This window comes from Macrotis lagotis, chromosome 1 (assembly GCF_037893015.1).
Source record: "Macrotis lagotis isolate mMagLag1 chromosome 1, bilby.v1.9.chrom.fasta, whole genome shotgun sequence".
Taxonomy (NCBI): Eukaryota; Metazoa; Chordata; class Mammalia; order Peramelemorphia; family Peramelidae; genus Macrotis; species Macrotis lagotis.
In genome coordinates this window covers 722778614-722793382 of record NC_133658.1, presented here as the reverse complement: position 1 = coordinate 722793382, position 14769 = coordinate 722778614, and the positions used below count along the sequence as shown (strand labels likewise).

At 38.6% G+C, this 14769-nt stretch overlaps 1 protein-coding gene across 5 annotated transcripts in view; it reads left to right on the top strand.

Moving 5' to 3' along the window:
- Positions 1 to 9122: 9122 nt before the first annotated feature.
- NBEA (neurobeachin) overlaps positions 9123 to 14769 on the top strand; it is a 796125-nt gene continuing 790478 nt past the window's right edge. For all 5 annotated transcript variants that reach the window (XM_074216034.1, XM_074216037.1, XM_074216036.1 and 2 more), the window contains exon 1: positions 9123 to 9437. In XM_074216034.1, coding sequence (XP_074072135.1) covers positions 9138 to 9437 — 300 coding nt within the window. In that variant the 5' untranslated portion in view covers positions 9123 to 9137. The remainder of the gene's footprint in view (positions 9438 to 14769) is intronic.

Sequence of the window (14769 nt, the reverse complement as noted above, 5' to 3'; positions counted from 1 at the left end):
CAACAAGATCCATACTAACTCAAAAATTAATGACAACAATCTACACCAGAAACACAAAGCTCATTTAAAAATATGCATCATTGCTTATGAGGTAGAATTCAGGCAAGAATTCCACTGAATTAGTCAATCAACAGCTGTAGATTGACCATAAACTAGGTCCAGAACTGAGCATGAGGATTGAGCTATATAGCATTTAGGAGATTATACTTTTCAATGATCTAAGGGACTATCAGTCACAATTTTTTTTGTCTTTTATCACCATTTTTTCATAGTACTGTGGTCCATGAATCATGGAACATTATGAGTTCAAAAGAAGGAAAATTACAGGTTATTATAGATACATTGTGGGTTTAGAAGCTTGCAGTATATTACCAATGATGATATGTGGAATTTGTATAAAATACATCATAAAGATTATGAATGATCAAAAAAATAATGGAAACTGTTATGCAACAAGAGTGAGGGATCATAGTTGGACATCCCAAGTGCCATATTGTTAAAAAAGGAACCAGAGGAAGGTCTCTAGCATGTTGGGCAGATCAATGGAAGAGTTACAGAAAACATGGGTAGGATTTCCATATCATTAAACAAGGAGAATTGTGATGTGATCTGGTATTTGAAGTACCCTTCCTAATGAAATAAAAATTCCATTGAATTCATCAAATTTTTCAGTCTTATTACATTAAAATGATAGGCACCATGGCATAATGGATTGAGAGATGACCAGAAAATCCTAGATTCAAACACCCTACCCACCTTTGGATTGTTGTGAGACCTGGATAAGTAAATTAAATTTTCAGTCTTTTGGTTTGCTGGCTAAGTCTAAAAGTCCTTTGTAGTGATTCATAATAAAGATTGATATTATTTAACCATAATGTTAGATGTGGTTTAATTTTAATGAATACAATTTAACATAATATCTGTAGTTCAGATTTTTGCGAAATGTACTTCTTATGCCAGATTATTCTTAGAAACTGTGACTGAGGGAGTTTTCTAATAATAACAACAATAGTTGATATTCATATAGCAGTTTAAGGTTTACAAAATATATCACACTTACTATTTCATTTGATTTGCATTATAACTCTGACAGATAGGTAATATAATTTCTATAATTCCTGTTTTGCAGAATAATCAATAAATAAACATTTATTAAGGACCTACTATGTGTCAGGCAATGTATTAAGTGCTAAGATGAGAAAATCAACAGTCGGAAAGATTAAATGACAATGTTTTTCAAGCAACTAATAAGTATTAGAAGAAAGATTTGAATTAGATTTGCCCTGATTCTAAGCCCAGGGATCCTTTTCCATTGCTTCATGTTTCCTTCCTTTTTTTTTTTGTAAGGCAGTGACTCGCCCAAGATCACACAGCTAGGTAGTTATTAAGTGTCTGAGTCCACATTTGAAGTCAGGTCCTCCTGACTCCAGGGCTGGTGTTCTATTCACTGCACCATCTAGCAGGTCTATATCCTTTCTTTTTAAAATATATCATGGATTGGAATCTTTATACCAACTATACAAGCATAGAAAAATAAAATTGAAATACATATCTAAGCATAAGGATAATTCATCAAACTATACCAAACATTAGACTATATATATATTTTTTTTGTTTAGGTTTTTTGCAAGGCAATGGGGTTATGTGACTTTCCCAAGGCCACACAGCTAGGCAATTATTAAGTGTCTGAGACTGGATTTGAACCCCAATGCTCCTGACTCCAGGGCCGGTGCTTTATCCACTGTGCCACCTAGCCGCTCCTACTACATTTCATTGTTAAAAAAAATCACCTCTATTCTCATGATTAACTTTTATCTGAGGGATCTAATCAGCTTAATCCATTTTATACATACACAGATATGTATGTGTCTATCTATATCTATATATCCATATTTAGCTAGATATAGATTGGCTACAGTATAGGGTTCATGCTGGGTATCTCTGGGAAATAAGATTATGAAGGTAAACACTGCAAAAATTACAGAGGGACTAGCTATGGAATGTGGCCTTTTTCTCAAAGGAAAATGGGAGTCATTGAAGATTTTGGAACAGTGATGCTTTATGAAAATTCAACTCATGGCAGTTAATGGCATGAACTATAGGAAGAGACCAGTTAGAATGACACATCAGCTTAGAGGTGAGAGAATAAAATCAAATATTTAAGTGTTGAAGTGGGAATAGAAAATGATAGCTATCAGAGATATAGAAAAGAGTCAAATGATTAAATTACCTTAGTGATTAGATTAGATTATATTGGAAAGAAGGGGTATATCAGTATTTAGGAGGACTAGTACTTCTAGTACAAGAGCTTGCTTTTTAAGTCTGTATAATGTTTGTAGGCTACCTTCACTGATCTTTCAATTGTGGATTCAAGAAATTATAGCATTCATAGCAGCTCACCCCAGTAAAATTGTCTTGGGAGACAGGCTAAACCAGGTTGAGGGTAACCAACAGGAATCCTCAAACTCCTCTGTAAGTCAGAGGTAGAGGAGAGTTTTATCTAACCGAAGCATATGAAGACTACCCTTAGAAGAACTGGTTGGATGAGAACAATTTCCTCCAATGGCCATGAAGGTGGATGAAGCAGGATCTGTGGAGTTCTCAGTGCTTGGTCAGACATCAAAGATTCGAAGTTCATCCTCTGCATCCAAGGTCACTGTCGGTTGTCTTGTCTTTTGTTTTGCCAATGGACTTTAGTGATTTGGAAAGAGAGTCTTTGTGCAATTCTGTCTCTCTTAAATCCAATTCACACCTCTTAAAAGTGAAAGATGAACAACAGTTTGGGAAGAGAAGGATATGGGGTAAAAAAAACCACAGTGCCTGATAATAAACGTTTTCTCTCCCTATTTATCAAGCCTGGGTAACTGAAGAATGATGTTACTATCAACTGAAATAGAGAAATAAGGATGAAAGATAATTTTGGGGGGAAGTTAAGTATTATGATTTTAAGTATGTTGATTTAGCATACTGCTATGACATTCAGGTGGAACCATGTAGCAGAGCATAGAAATACACTCTCTATTCTTCTCAATCCATCTAAAACTTAACCTGATTTCAAAGCTCAACTCAGATCCTAATTCATCTATGAGGGCTTAATCTAGCAGGTAAATGAGTATTAGAATCAAAAGATTTGGCTTTAGATTTCAACTCTGATACCAGGTTCCTGTCATCTCCTTGAGTATCAGTTTTCACATCTGTAATATGTGGAGGTTGGCCAATGGACTATGATCCTATAACCACTTCAAATTATGATATTTCTTTGAATTTGTATAGTCCTTTTACAATTTTTTAAACATTTTTATGCATTATATTATTAGCTAACATTTCATTAGTCAAGAAATATTTAATCCTACTACACCAGACAGTAGTAAAGACTGGGCATATAAAGAAAAAAGTAAAAAACAAAATGAAACAACATCCCTCCCAAAAAACAGTTCATGCCCTCAAAAAGTTTACATTTTAATTGAAGAGACAACATGTACATATATAACTTTGCTAGTAGCTAGATCAAGAAAGGACTTTTTTTTTTTTTGGTTTTTGTAAGGCAATGGGGTTAAGTGGCTTGCCCAAGGCCACACAGCTAGGTAATTATTAAGTGTCTGAGACTAAATTTGAACTCAGGTCCTCCTGATTCCAGGGCCTGTGCTCTATCCACTGGGCCACCTAGCCACCCCCCCAGGAAAAGATTCTTAAAGAAGAAAACACTTGAGCAGAATTTGAAGATAGAGCATTCAAGCTAGGAGGGAACAACCAATAGAAAGGCATGGAGATGAGATATGGATTATTGTGTGCAAGAAACAGCACATCAAGGCAGTATATAGAGGAGTAGGGGAGAGTAAGAAGCCTGGGAAAAAAGAAGGATCAGATCGTGAAGAACTTTAAATGCCAAACAAAGATGTCTATATTTGATCCTAGAGGTAAGATGTCTATTGAGTAATGGAAGAGGGTATGGCATTATCCTATCTGTGTTTTAGGAAAATCATTTGGCATTTCGGGATGGATTGGAGTAGAGGGAGGTTTGAGGTAGGAAGAACTTATTGGAAATTACTGCAACAGTCTTGGTAAGAGGCAATGAGGGTTTTAAGCGGAGAGAAGACGAATATATGTATCTTTGATTGGAATTTAAAAAGATATTTTTATTTAAGGCAATAGGATTTTTAAGTGACTTGCCCAAGGTCACACAGCTAGGCAATTATTAAGTTTCTGAGGTTGCATTTGAACTCAGGTCCTCCTGACTCTATGGCCAGCACTCTAGCATTGTGCCACCTAGCTGTCCTTGAAAATATAGTTTTTAAAAATTGCTGATAGGGATACTTCTATCAGTTAATCTAGTTTTTACTTATTTAAAATATTTAAAAAATTTTTCTTCTTTTAATCCCTATCCCAACCATTTAGAAGGTAAACAATATGATCCCTGTTATACACACACACACACACACACACACACACACATGTATATGTATGGAATATCCTGCATATTTCCATATTAATCAAGTTACAAAAAAAGCAAGAAAATTTAAAAAATGAAAAAAATTCTTCAGTCTACATTCAGAGTTTATCAATTCTCTCTTTGGTGGTGGATATCATTTTTCATTATGAGTTCTTTGGGATTGTCATGTATCATTGTATTAATCAAAATTGCTAAGTTTTTCACAGTTGATTATTGTTACAATATTGCTGTTACTACATATAATGTTCTCCTGGTTCTGTTTACTTAAATTTGCATCACATCACATAAGTCTTTTCAGGTTTTTTTTTCTAAAATCATTCCTAAAGGGGATGAATATTATAGATCTTGTAGCAATACTGCATATGAGGGGCTAGGCAGAATGGCAAGTTGAGAATGACATTGGTGTTGTAAACTTGGCTGAGTTGAAGGATGAAGGTACCTTAGACAATAACAGCAAAGTTCAGAAGAAATGTGTTATGGTTTGGTTTTCTTTTTCTTTTTCTTTTTTTTTTTTTGGCTTTTTTTTTCCTGTGGGGTAAACATAGACTTTTGTTTGTTTTGGAGATGTTGAGTTTGAAATGCCTATGGAATCCAGTTTAAAATGCTCATTAAGCGGGTTGAACTGAAGCTCAGGAGAAAAATGGGTTGAAAATACATATATATATAGGTCTGGAAATCATCCACTTTTCACTATTAACTTGATTGCAAATTTTAAGGAGAGGAACTGGGTATTTTCTGAACACATCATAACAATTATCTTATTGCCTGGAATTATGTAGTAGAAGTTCAGACATTCAAGTTATTAATTAGCATTTATATCCCAGTCATTTAATTAAAAGCAACAGAGTATATAGTTTAGAATATATGAAATAAATTTATACTATGCATCAAGATAACTGTCTTAATATCTGAAAATATAGGTTTATTGATCAATTGTGGTATGGATAATTGTTGAAGAAATTGTTTCTGATTTAAAGTATGAAAGATTGTTACCCCTTTATGTCACAAGAACCTCCTGTAATAGGAAATGGAAAAAAAAAATCCTCCTCCCCTCAAAATGATCTTAATTTGTATTTTAACCTTCCTATGTAGTTAAAACATTTATGACAAATAAAATAATTGATATTTATATATATATTAAACTCTAACTAATTTCCATGAATAGCAGGGAAAAGAGGCATAGAGAATCATATAGTTCATTCATAAAAATTATTCCTACTTGATTTTGTAATGTTTTAAAACTTATAATTTAAGATGGGTGTGTCTAATCTTCTGGGAATCCATTTCAAAGAAAATAATGAGGTCATACAATAAAATCCTTACTCAGGAAGGGCTGAGAGACCTTGTAGTTTCCCATTTTAACCTCTGCTCAATTCCTCTAGCAGATTGTTTAGTACTTAGTCTCTCTCAGAATCAGAACAAGTTTTACCTTTCCTTAGAACTTTCTCATAATGGTTTTATGTAAAATGTTTAAAAACGTATGTATGTTTATATATGTCTATGTATATACACATAAACATGTATATATCACATATATATTTAAATCAAAGTAAATATAAGTAGTTGAAGTGTTAACCAAATAATTATGCTATCATTCATTAACAACCAAATGTTTATGCAATCATTCATTAACTTGAAAGGTCTTATTCTGAACAGGGCTTAACTATGAATAAACTTGAATACAGCATCATTAAGAGTTGTCTACAGTTTTAAATGATTTTCCAAATGACTTTTTTTCCACTTTAGTGAATGTTTAAAAATGTACTGCTTCACATAAATTTGGCATAATTTTTAGTAAATGGTCATTAAAATTAACATTAACACTATTGAAATCTTTTTAGTGTTGTATAAAAATAACAATATTTAGACTGTCTATCCAGGAGTAGCCCCCAACTTCCAAATTAAGGTAAGTCGATTCTAGAGTTTTTAACAATCATTTTAATTATCTCTATCAATGTATTTAAAGTAAAAACCAAAGTTTAATGTCCTAAATATACCTTTCCAAGACATGTTTTTAATGAAAATGCCTAAACTAGGGTACACCTCTCAGAATGCTTTATAAGTATAAGGGCATAAGCTTGATACCCACCTCCCCCCCCCCCCAAATGCTTTTCAAATAACCAGGACATTTTCTTTTGGATTAATATGCAGCTTACATACACAATACTCTTCATATTATTGTGAATGATCTTTATAACATAAAATAGAATGAAGATTTTAATATAATTATAATCGGTTTATCATGATTTCACTGACATTAAAGTAACCATTCCTTTTACTAAAGGGCTCATTTAAATGTCTGGAATTAAGAGAGATGCAGAAAATCCCTGGGTTTTGAAGTCCTGACAGTTCATCCTATCAGTCTTTGAAAAACACAATGAAAAGCCAAGGGGAAAAAGCAAAACTTTCAGTAAAGTTAAATTACTGAAAAGGCAATCTAGTTTTGGCTTTCATTTCCTAAATATCCTGTGGGAATTAGGGGATGTTAGTGACTAAAACCAGTAACTGTTATCATTTCCTGACATGACTATGAACAGCAGGATGACTTGAAAATTATCTTCTACTTTATATTTACTTACTTTAAATTATATATTATTTTCAATTTCAGAGTAGATGTAGAATATGTTTAAATAAAGTCACCAATGAATAAATTGAGACAAGATGTTGTAGATTTGTGTAAACTTTGTTAGGTATCTAAATACAGTATTTTTCATTCTTTGTGGTCTTAGATTTTGTAGTTTTTTTCCCCTTTTATATTTAATTTTCCACCATATTAGCATTCTATAACAATATTTGGTAATGCTCTTAAATGGTGTACATATGAATATTTTTCTGAAGATTTTACTGTTTATCAGTCAATAACTCAAATTTATCTCAATAAAAGATTTCCTTAATCCTTCCTTTGTCTCCCTTCCCCCCATCCTCCAAGGCCCATCCCTTCCAAATCCAATTCTCTTATAATTGTGGTTTGGAAAATCAGAGAAAGAAGTCTTCAGACTAGCCAGTGTCTGATATATAGTATAGCAGGTACTTAAATGTTTTTCTGTGGTATGCGCTGCCCTTTTTTTTTTTTAAAGTTTTTTTGCAAGTCAAGTACCAATGTGCCCAAGGCCACACATCTAGGTAATTATTAAGTGTCTGAATACTGATTTGAACTCGGGGCGTCCTGACTCCAGGGCCGGTGCTCTATCCACTGTGCCACCTAGCCACTCCCCTTGTTTTTAAATACTTTTATTTTGTTGGATATAATTTGCCTGAATCTGCATGACAGAGGGTTTAATTTCCGATGATTTTTTTTTTGCATTTTTCAGTGGATGTGTTCACTCTAACGTGATCAGTCTTGCTGTAATAGGATCAATACCAATTGAATAGGATTACATGAGATAATATCTCCTCAGTGTGCTTGGCATGGTGCCTGCCATAGTTAGTGCTTAATAAATGCTCATTCCCTTCACTCTTAATATTCATAAATTCAACTAAAAACAGCATCTACCTGCTCTTTGACCAGTATCATTACTGCTACCTTATAAAATCTATTTACTGAAGAGATTTCAAAGAGCAATACTTGTTGTTTCATTCATTTACATTTATTAAGGCTCCCTCTGCCAGGCCACCCGCAGGGGATCCCAAGTGTCCGCGGCCGCGCTGGGCTGGTCCTCGCAGGAGAGGCGGCGCCCGGCCCGCGCCCCGGCCCGCTTCGCCTCCGCCCCGGGCCCCGCACCGGCCACACGCGCACCGGAGCCTCCGTCCCGCGCGCTGCCTCGGCGGCCCCCGGGGCGAAGCGGCGGCGGCGCTGCGGGCCGGCTGGGGGGCCGCGGAGGCCCGGCGCAGCCGGTTCCCCCGAGCGGGTCCCTCGGGCCTCGGCGCCCCCCGGCGCGCCTGCTCCGCTCCGGCTCCGCCCGGCCCGCCGGCCCCCGGGAGCGGCGAGGAGGCTGCGGGGAAGGAGGCGGCCGGCCGCGGGGCGCCGTCCCCAGACAGCGCTCGGCTCCAGGCGCGGCGGCCCCGCGGCCCCGCCCCGGCGGCCCCGCGCACCTGCTCACCTGCCCGGCCGGGCGGCGCGCTGTGGCCCGCGGAGGGCCGGCGGCCGCCGGGGCGCTGCGTGCGGGGGGGGTGGGGCAGACCTGGGAGGGCCGGGCCGGGGAGGGGGCTGCGGGGCCGGCTCCGCCCCCCGGCGGCTCTGCGCAGGCGTGGCGACCGCTACTGCAGGCAGGGGGCGGCAACATGGCGGAGTGAGCGGCGGCGTCGGGGCTTCACAACAACAGCGGCGGCGGCGTCCGGAGCGGCGGCGGCGGCGGCGGCGGCCACAGCGGCGGCGGCCGCAGCTTCGGGACCCGCGAGCACCGCCGCCCGCGCCCCGCCCGCGCCCTCCCGCTGCCCCGGCGGCGGCTCCTCCGCGGGGGGCGGGCCGGCTCCGCCGGACCCGGAGAGCGGCGGGAGCCTCGGCCCGGGCTTGGCCGTCCGCCGCCGCCCGCGCGCTCCCAGGCTCGGGCTCCGCCGCCGCCCGGGCTGCCGGCGCTGGTGGATGCTGGGGCTGGGCGGCCGGGGGCGGGGGGGGGCGGGGGCAGAGCCAGGTATAACGGTACCGGCGGCGGGGGCGGCTGCGCCTCCTCCCTTCCTCTCCTCTCCTCCTCCTCCTCCTCCTCCCTCCTTCCTCTCCTCCTCCTCCTCCTCCCTGGGAGAGGGGCAAATGGCGAGCGAGAAGCCGGGGCCGGGGCCCGGGCCGGGGCCGGAGCCTCAGCCTGCGGGGCTCATCGCCGTCGGGGCCGGGGCCGGAGCGGGCCCCGGAGGCGGCGGCGGCGGCGGCGGCATCGGTGGTCTGGGCGAGCTGAGAGGGGCGTCCGGCTCCGGCTCCGTGGTCCTCCCCGCAGGGATGATTAACCCCTCGGTTCCGATCCGCAACATCCGAATGAAATTCGCCGTGCTGATTGGACTCATACAGGTCGGGGAGGTCAGCAACCGGGACATCGTGGAGACGGTGCTCAACCTGGTAAGAGAAACGGGCAGGTCTCCCCAACTCCCCCCCCCCCAACACACGCATCACGTCTCCCCGAGCCCAGACCGTCCAGCCCGTATGGCCCAGCGCTGAGCCAGATGCACCCGGAGCTGCGCCCCGGCCCCGGCCCCGGCCCCGGCCCCGGCCCCGGCCCCGGTCCCGGCCCCGGCCCCGGCCCCGGCCCCGGCCCCATTCCCTCCTGCCATCTGGGGACAGGCTCCCACCTAGCGCCGCTGGGAACCACTCATCGTGATCACGAGTGGCCGGGAAAGATGCTGCTCGTGGGCTTCGGTGGGGGCCCAGAGTTTGGTTCCCGGAGGCTTCTTTAAATTGTTATCTCGTGTTGCTCCCTGAAGAGGAAGGTTGATCTCCAGAAGCCAAAATTCCCTAGTGTTGGAGGAATGTGAGAAGCATTAAGCCTTAGTTGGGTGTGATGTTTGCTAGTGAAAAGAAGAGACGGGTTTGCAGCTATCTTTTAAGCGTCTCGTTATATTAATGCATGATCAAGATTTTGGGGGTTTTTTCCTCCATCCTCACACCTCCCCCACCTCTCTGAGTTTATTTCCGGTCTGTAATTTAGGGTTAGAAATGAAAGAATTAGGGATATTAAAATTGAACAGGTTGGTTCAAATGGCCTTTGTGTTTAGAGCATGTTTATAGAGACTAAGGGAAAGATACTAAATGTAGTCCTTTCTGGTTTTGTTTTGGTTGTTTTTTTTTCTTCATGGGAAGGAGTTTCTGCAGGACTGTATTCTGCTTAATGTTTTGCTCTAACCAGAGAAAACCTGAGAAAACTACAAGCTGTCCTAGGAAATAAGAAAAATGAATCGATAAATGAATTCTTTAATTACAATTTTTTATTTCTTGTGAATGCAGTTTTTACTGCAGCATAGCTTTTGAAGCAATTCAGTCTGCAACATTCAGTCTTCTGCATGTAATGTAGGGTGAGAAAGCATGGCTTAAACTCAGTGGCGATCAGTTGTCTATTGTATTTGGTGTGGAGTCATGGGAATTTCATGATGTGCTTTTAAGGATACTTTAAAACTTCCCTGTTTTTGCATTTTATTTTTTTTTAAGAAAACAAAAGTAAATAGGTTGAGTTAGGGTTCTCTTTTGAATGTAATGTGCAGTTCTAGTATTAATCAGCTGTTTGCATTTGACCTACTGGAAAGCTGAAAGAAAGAACTGCAGGTACAGCAGTGTGGTATTGAAAGGGCATGTATTATATTTTACAGGTTTTTTTTTTCAAAAGCTCAGAAAAGTTAAAATTGCTTATTAGTTTGGTGAATGTGTTTAAATCCAAAACAGAGAGGGCTCTCTCCTAAGTTTTCCTTTTTTCATTTATATTCTATTTCTGCATCTAAGTCGAACATCTGTTTTCATAAAGATATATCTACACAAAATAAGTCTTAAAATAAATTACTCCAGTCATTCTAAGTTAGAGGGTACTCTCTGTTTTGTGAGATACAGCCCAATTTTCTCCCAAAGGTAATAGAAATATATCTTAATCCTTATTTTAACTAGCTACCAATAGAAGGTTGATTATCTTATTTTCTCCTAAATTTGAAAAAAAAAAAGATTTAAATCTTGAAATCTTGATATATTAGCAATTCTCTTTCTAAAAATGGAAATCCATTCTAGTTCATTTTTTTAAATCTAACAAGCAATCCTTTAAAATCTTTGTTATTATTTTTTACTTTTAGGGTATGTAGCCTTAACTTGTTTTCAGTTCTGCAGATTTATGCATTTTTGTTATTAGATTAGTATCAGGTAAAAGCAATAAAACTTTAACAAACTGGAAACTGATCTAAATGTGAAAACCAGCTGGAAAGCTGCTGCAGTAGCCATGTATGCTAGATCAGTCATTGCCTAACAGATGGGCTTCCTAGATATACAATGGATTAAGAAAGAGAATAAAATAATTATTTGACCTGAAAAGATCATTTAGTTTCATTGAAGTGAAAATCTTATATGAGGTTTCAATATGCACACATATTTAAAAGTTTAAATTGTCCAAACTACTTTAAACTTGAATGTGAAGTTAGAAACAAGATGAAAACTAAAGTGGTCCATTCCTATATCAACTGAAGTCTTTGTTGCTACATTATTGATTTTTGGAATAAAGATTTGGTAGATTATTATGAAGATGATTTTTTTTACTGTAACATTGAAGAAAATAATTGATTATATTCATCATTTATGATTTTACTTGGTAGCAAATGAATTGACCATGAAAGTGATGCATTATTTTAACTTCAAGATGAAAACTTTAACTCAAGCCAAGTATTTGGAACCATGTTCTTGATAATTATGTAACTTTAATTTTAGTTATTCCATGTGTTATGATGAAGCACATTTAAGGACTCTGTTTCTATGGCTCATAATTTTCAATCAAATAAAAATATTTTAAATGATTTCTTCAATTTGCAGTTTAATTTCAACAGAATTTTTTTTAAGGCCAATCATAATACATGACAGATTAAAAGACAGATACTTTAGAAAAATACTTAATCGTTTGAAAAAATTGTATGGAAATGATCAAAGTTACTGTGTTTAAGATAGTAAGCATATCATAGGGAAAAGATGACTTTCTTTTTAAATTTGAGGGTTTCTAGTTTATGAAGTAGCTTTCCTGATAAATATCTTTTGATAGTCAGCTTCTCTATATTATTTTCCCTTCTGTAAAATAGGGAGAATCATAAAATTTAGCATTGAAAGGGACTTCTAAGGGATCATCTAATCTAGCACCTTCATTTTTACTGACTTCAGAGGTGTCAAGTGACTTTTCTGAGTCTGGTTAACCATGAGTTTCTCCCTGAGCTGGGATTTGAATCCAGCCCTCCTTATTTGAATAAATAAAAATAAAAGAATGACTTGTCATGCCTATGGACGAAATTTTCAAATCTTAGGAGGAATAAGAATCATTTTTTTGGTAGAGATTGGAAGAGAAGTTGATGAGAATCATCACCAAGATATGATAGGATTTACTAAGCTATACCCAGAATATTAAGAAAAAATGAATTATGTCAATTAAACATACTTCAGGGATTCTTAATATTACTGTTATGGGGGAATTCCTCTTACCATTTTGAATTACAGCTCTTCCATAACTTAATATATAATAGTTTTTGAGAATTACAGTGATTAAAAATTTATCTCCCTGAAACCAACCTAGATTTAGGCTAGGCTTTAGATAGCAAACATAATTCCATCACCAGGATTCTCTGTATTCAAAGTCTTTCTAGATAAAGCTACATAAAAAATATAGCTTGTGCTCTGTTAGCATAGCCTTTAAGAATGTAGGGTAAGCTTCATGCTATAAGGAGTAGTATAAGTAAGTCTTGTAACATGTATACGCATTTTTGTTTATATTTATTTGCCTAAATAATTAATTTTAAGTTTAATTTTGGAAGATTAATAAAGTGATAGTGAAAATTACAGTGGAAAATAAAATGTACTGGTTTTAAAATGATTCTAGTTCTAAATTGCTTCTTATAGAACTTATTTAAATTCTGGATTTCAAAAAAAACTTTCTTAAAATTTGACTTGTCAGTTATTCAGATGAATCTATGATCTCACAGATTGGATGAAGATAGTAACCTATTAATGATGACTGTTTAACTTTTTTCCCTCTTTTTTATCTCTCCTCCATAAGTTTGCTACAGTCTGCCCATCCTGTTGTCAGTAGACTTTCCTTGCTTTTTTCCTGGGACACTGCAAGAATACAAGGAGTTATATACTCCTTTGCTCTTTGGCTTGTATAAAGTGAAGTATTTAGGTTGACTTACAAAAGTCCCTGCAGAAAAAAAGAATTTTATCTTAGTGTTTGGGATTAGAGAAGAGCAGAAGTGTCCATGTTGAGAAAAGGTCTTCGAATGTTCATGTTTTTACTTTGTAATGCCATACCACAGATTTTGTTCTTAATTTTTAGATTCAGTTCTATGAGCTTTTTTTTTTTTTTGGTCATTGTTTAGTCATTTTCCAGTTGTGTACAACTCTTTATAACTTCTTTGGGGTTTTCTTGGCAAAGATACTGGAGTGGTTTGCCATTTCCTCCTTCATTTTATAGGTGAAGAAACTGAGGTAACCAGGGTGAAGTGATGTACTCAGGGTCCCACAACTAGTAAGTAAATGAAATCAGATTTGACAGATAGCAACAACTTAAGAGAAACATTTGTAACAATGAGTCATTTCGAAGCCATATTTTTTGATATGTGTGAAATACTCTCCTTCCCTTACCTTTGCCTTTTGGCCTCTTACAGATTTCCATTGCAGTTATCATCTGACTACATTGAATGTATCTTGAATATTCACAATTATTTGAAGGTTGTTTTCTTTATTAGACTGTGAGCTCTTTAAAGGCATGAATTGTGTTTTTTTGCCTTTCTTTGTTGTTTGTAGCTCTTAGCACAGTGCTTCGCACATAGTATTTAATGAATTATAATTGACTAACATTAATTTCTGGGTGGTAGGGAGATCATTAGTAACCTCAGGGAGAAGAAGAGGCCTTTGTGAGAAGTGACTTTGAAGAAAACTAGAGATGAGGAAAGGAGAACATTCGTTTGCTGGATTCTTATTTATTGCCTGTAAGCATATCCCCAAAAGCTCTGTCCTGGGCCTTCTCTCTGTATACTCTCTTTTGGTGACCTCATCTGCTCCCAAAGGTTTAATTATCTCTAATTAGATGACTCCAAGATTTGTATACTATCCAGTTACTCTCTTGTACTTCAGTTCCATATTACTATCTACATATTGGACTTTTTGAACTGGATGTCCTAGACACCTCAAATTTAACACATCCAAAACAGAATTCATTACCTCTAACTTGTCCTTCTCCACATCTCCTTCTGAATTTCCCAATTTCTGTCAAGGGCAAAAGTTACTTAGATTTGCAATCTTTTCAGTCTTGATACCTCACATATTCTGCCTGCCAAAGTTGATATTTCATTCTCTATGCCATCTCTCCTATACATCCCCTTTTACTTACTCACATAGTTACCAGTCGAATCCAAGTCCTCCTTGCCTCTCTCCTGGATTATTTTGATCTCTCTTTTTTTTTTTTAAGGTTTTTGCAAGGCAATGGGGTTAAGTGGCTTGCCCAAGGCCACACAGCTAGGCAATTATTATGTCTGAGGTTGTATTTGAACTCATGTACTCCTGACTCCAGGGTGGGTGGTCTATTCACTTTGCCCCCTAGCTGCCCCTCCTGGGTTATTTTGAAAGTCTCCTATTTGGGCTCCCTGCCTCATATAGTTTTCTACTCTCATCTTTTCTCCACACATCTGATCTTCCTAAAGTACTTACCCTATTACTTTCCTACTCAGTA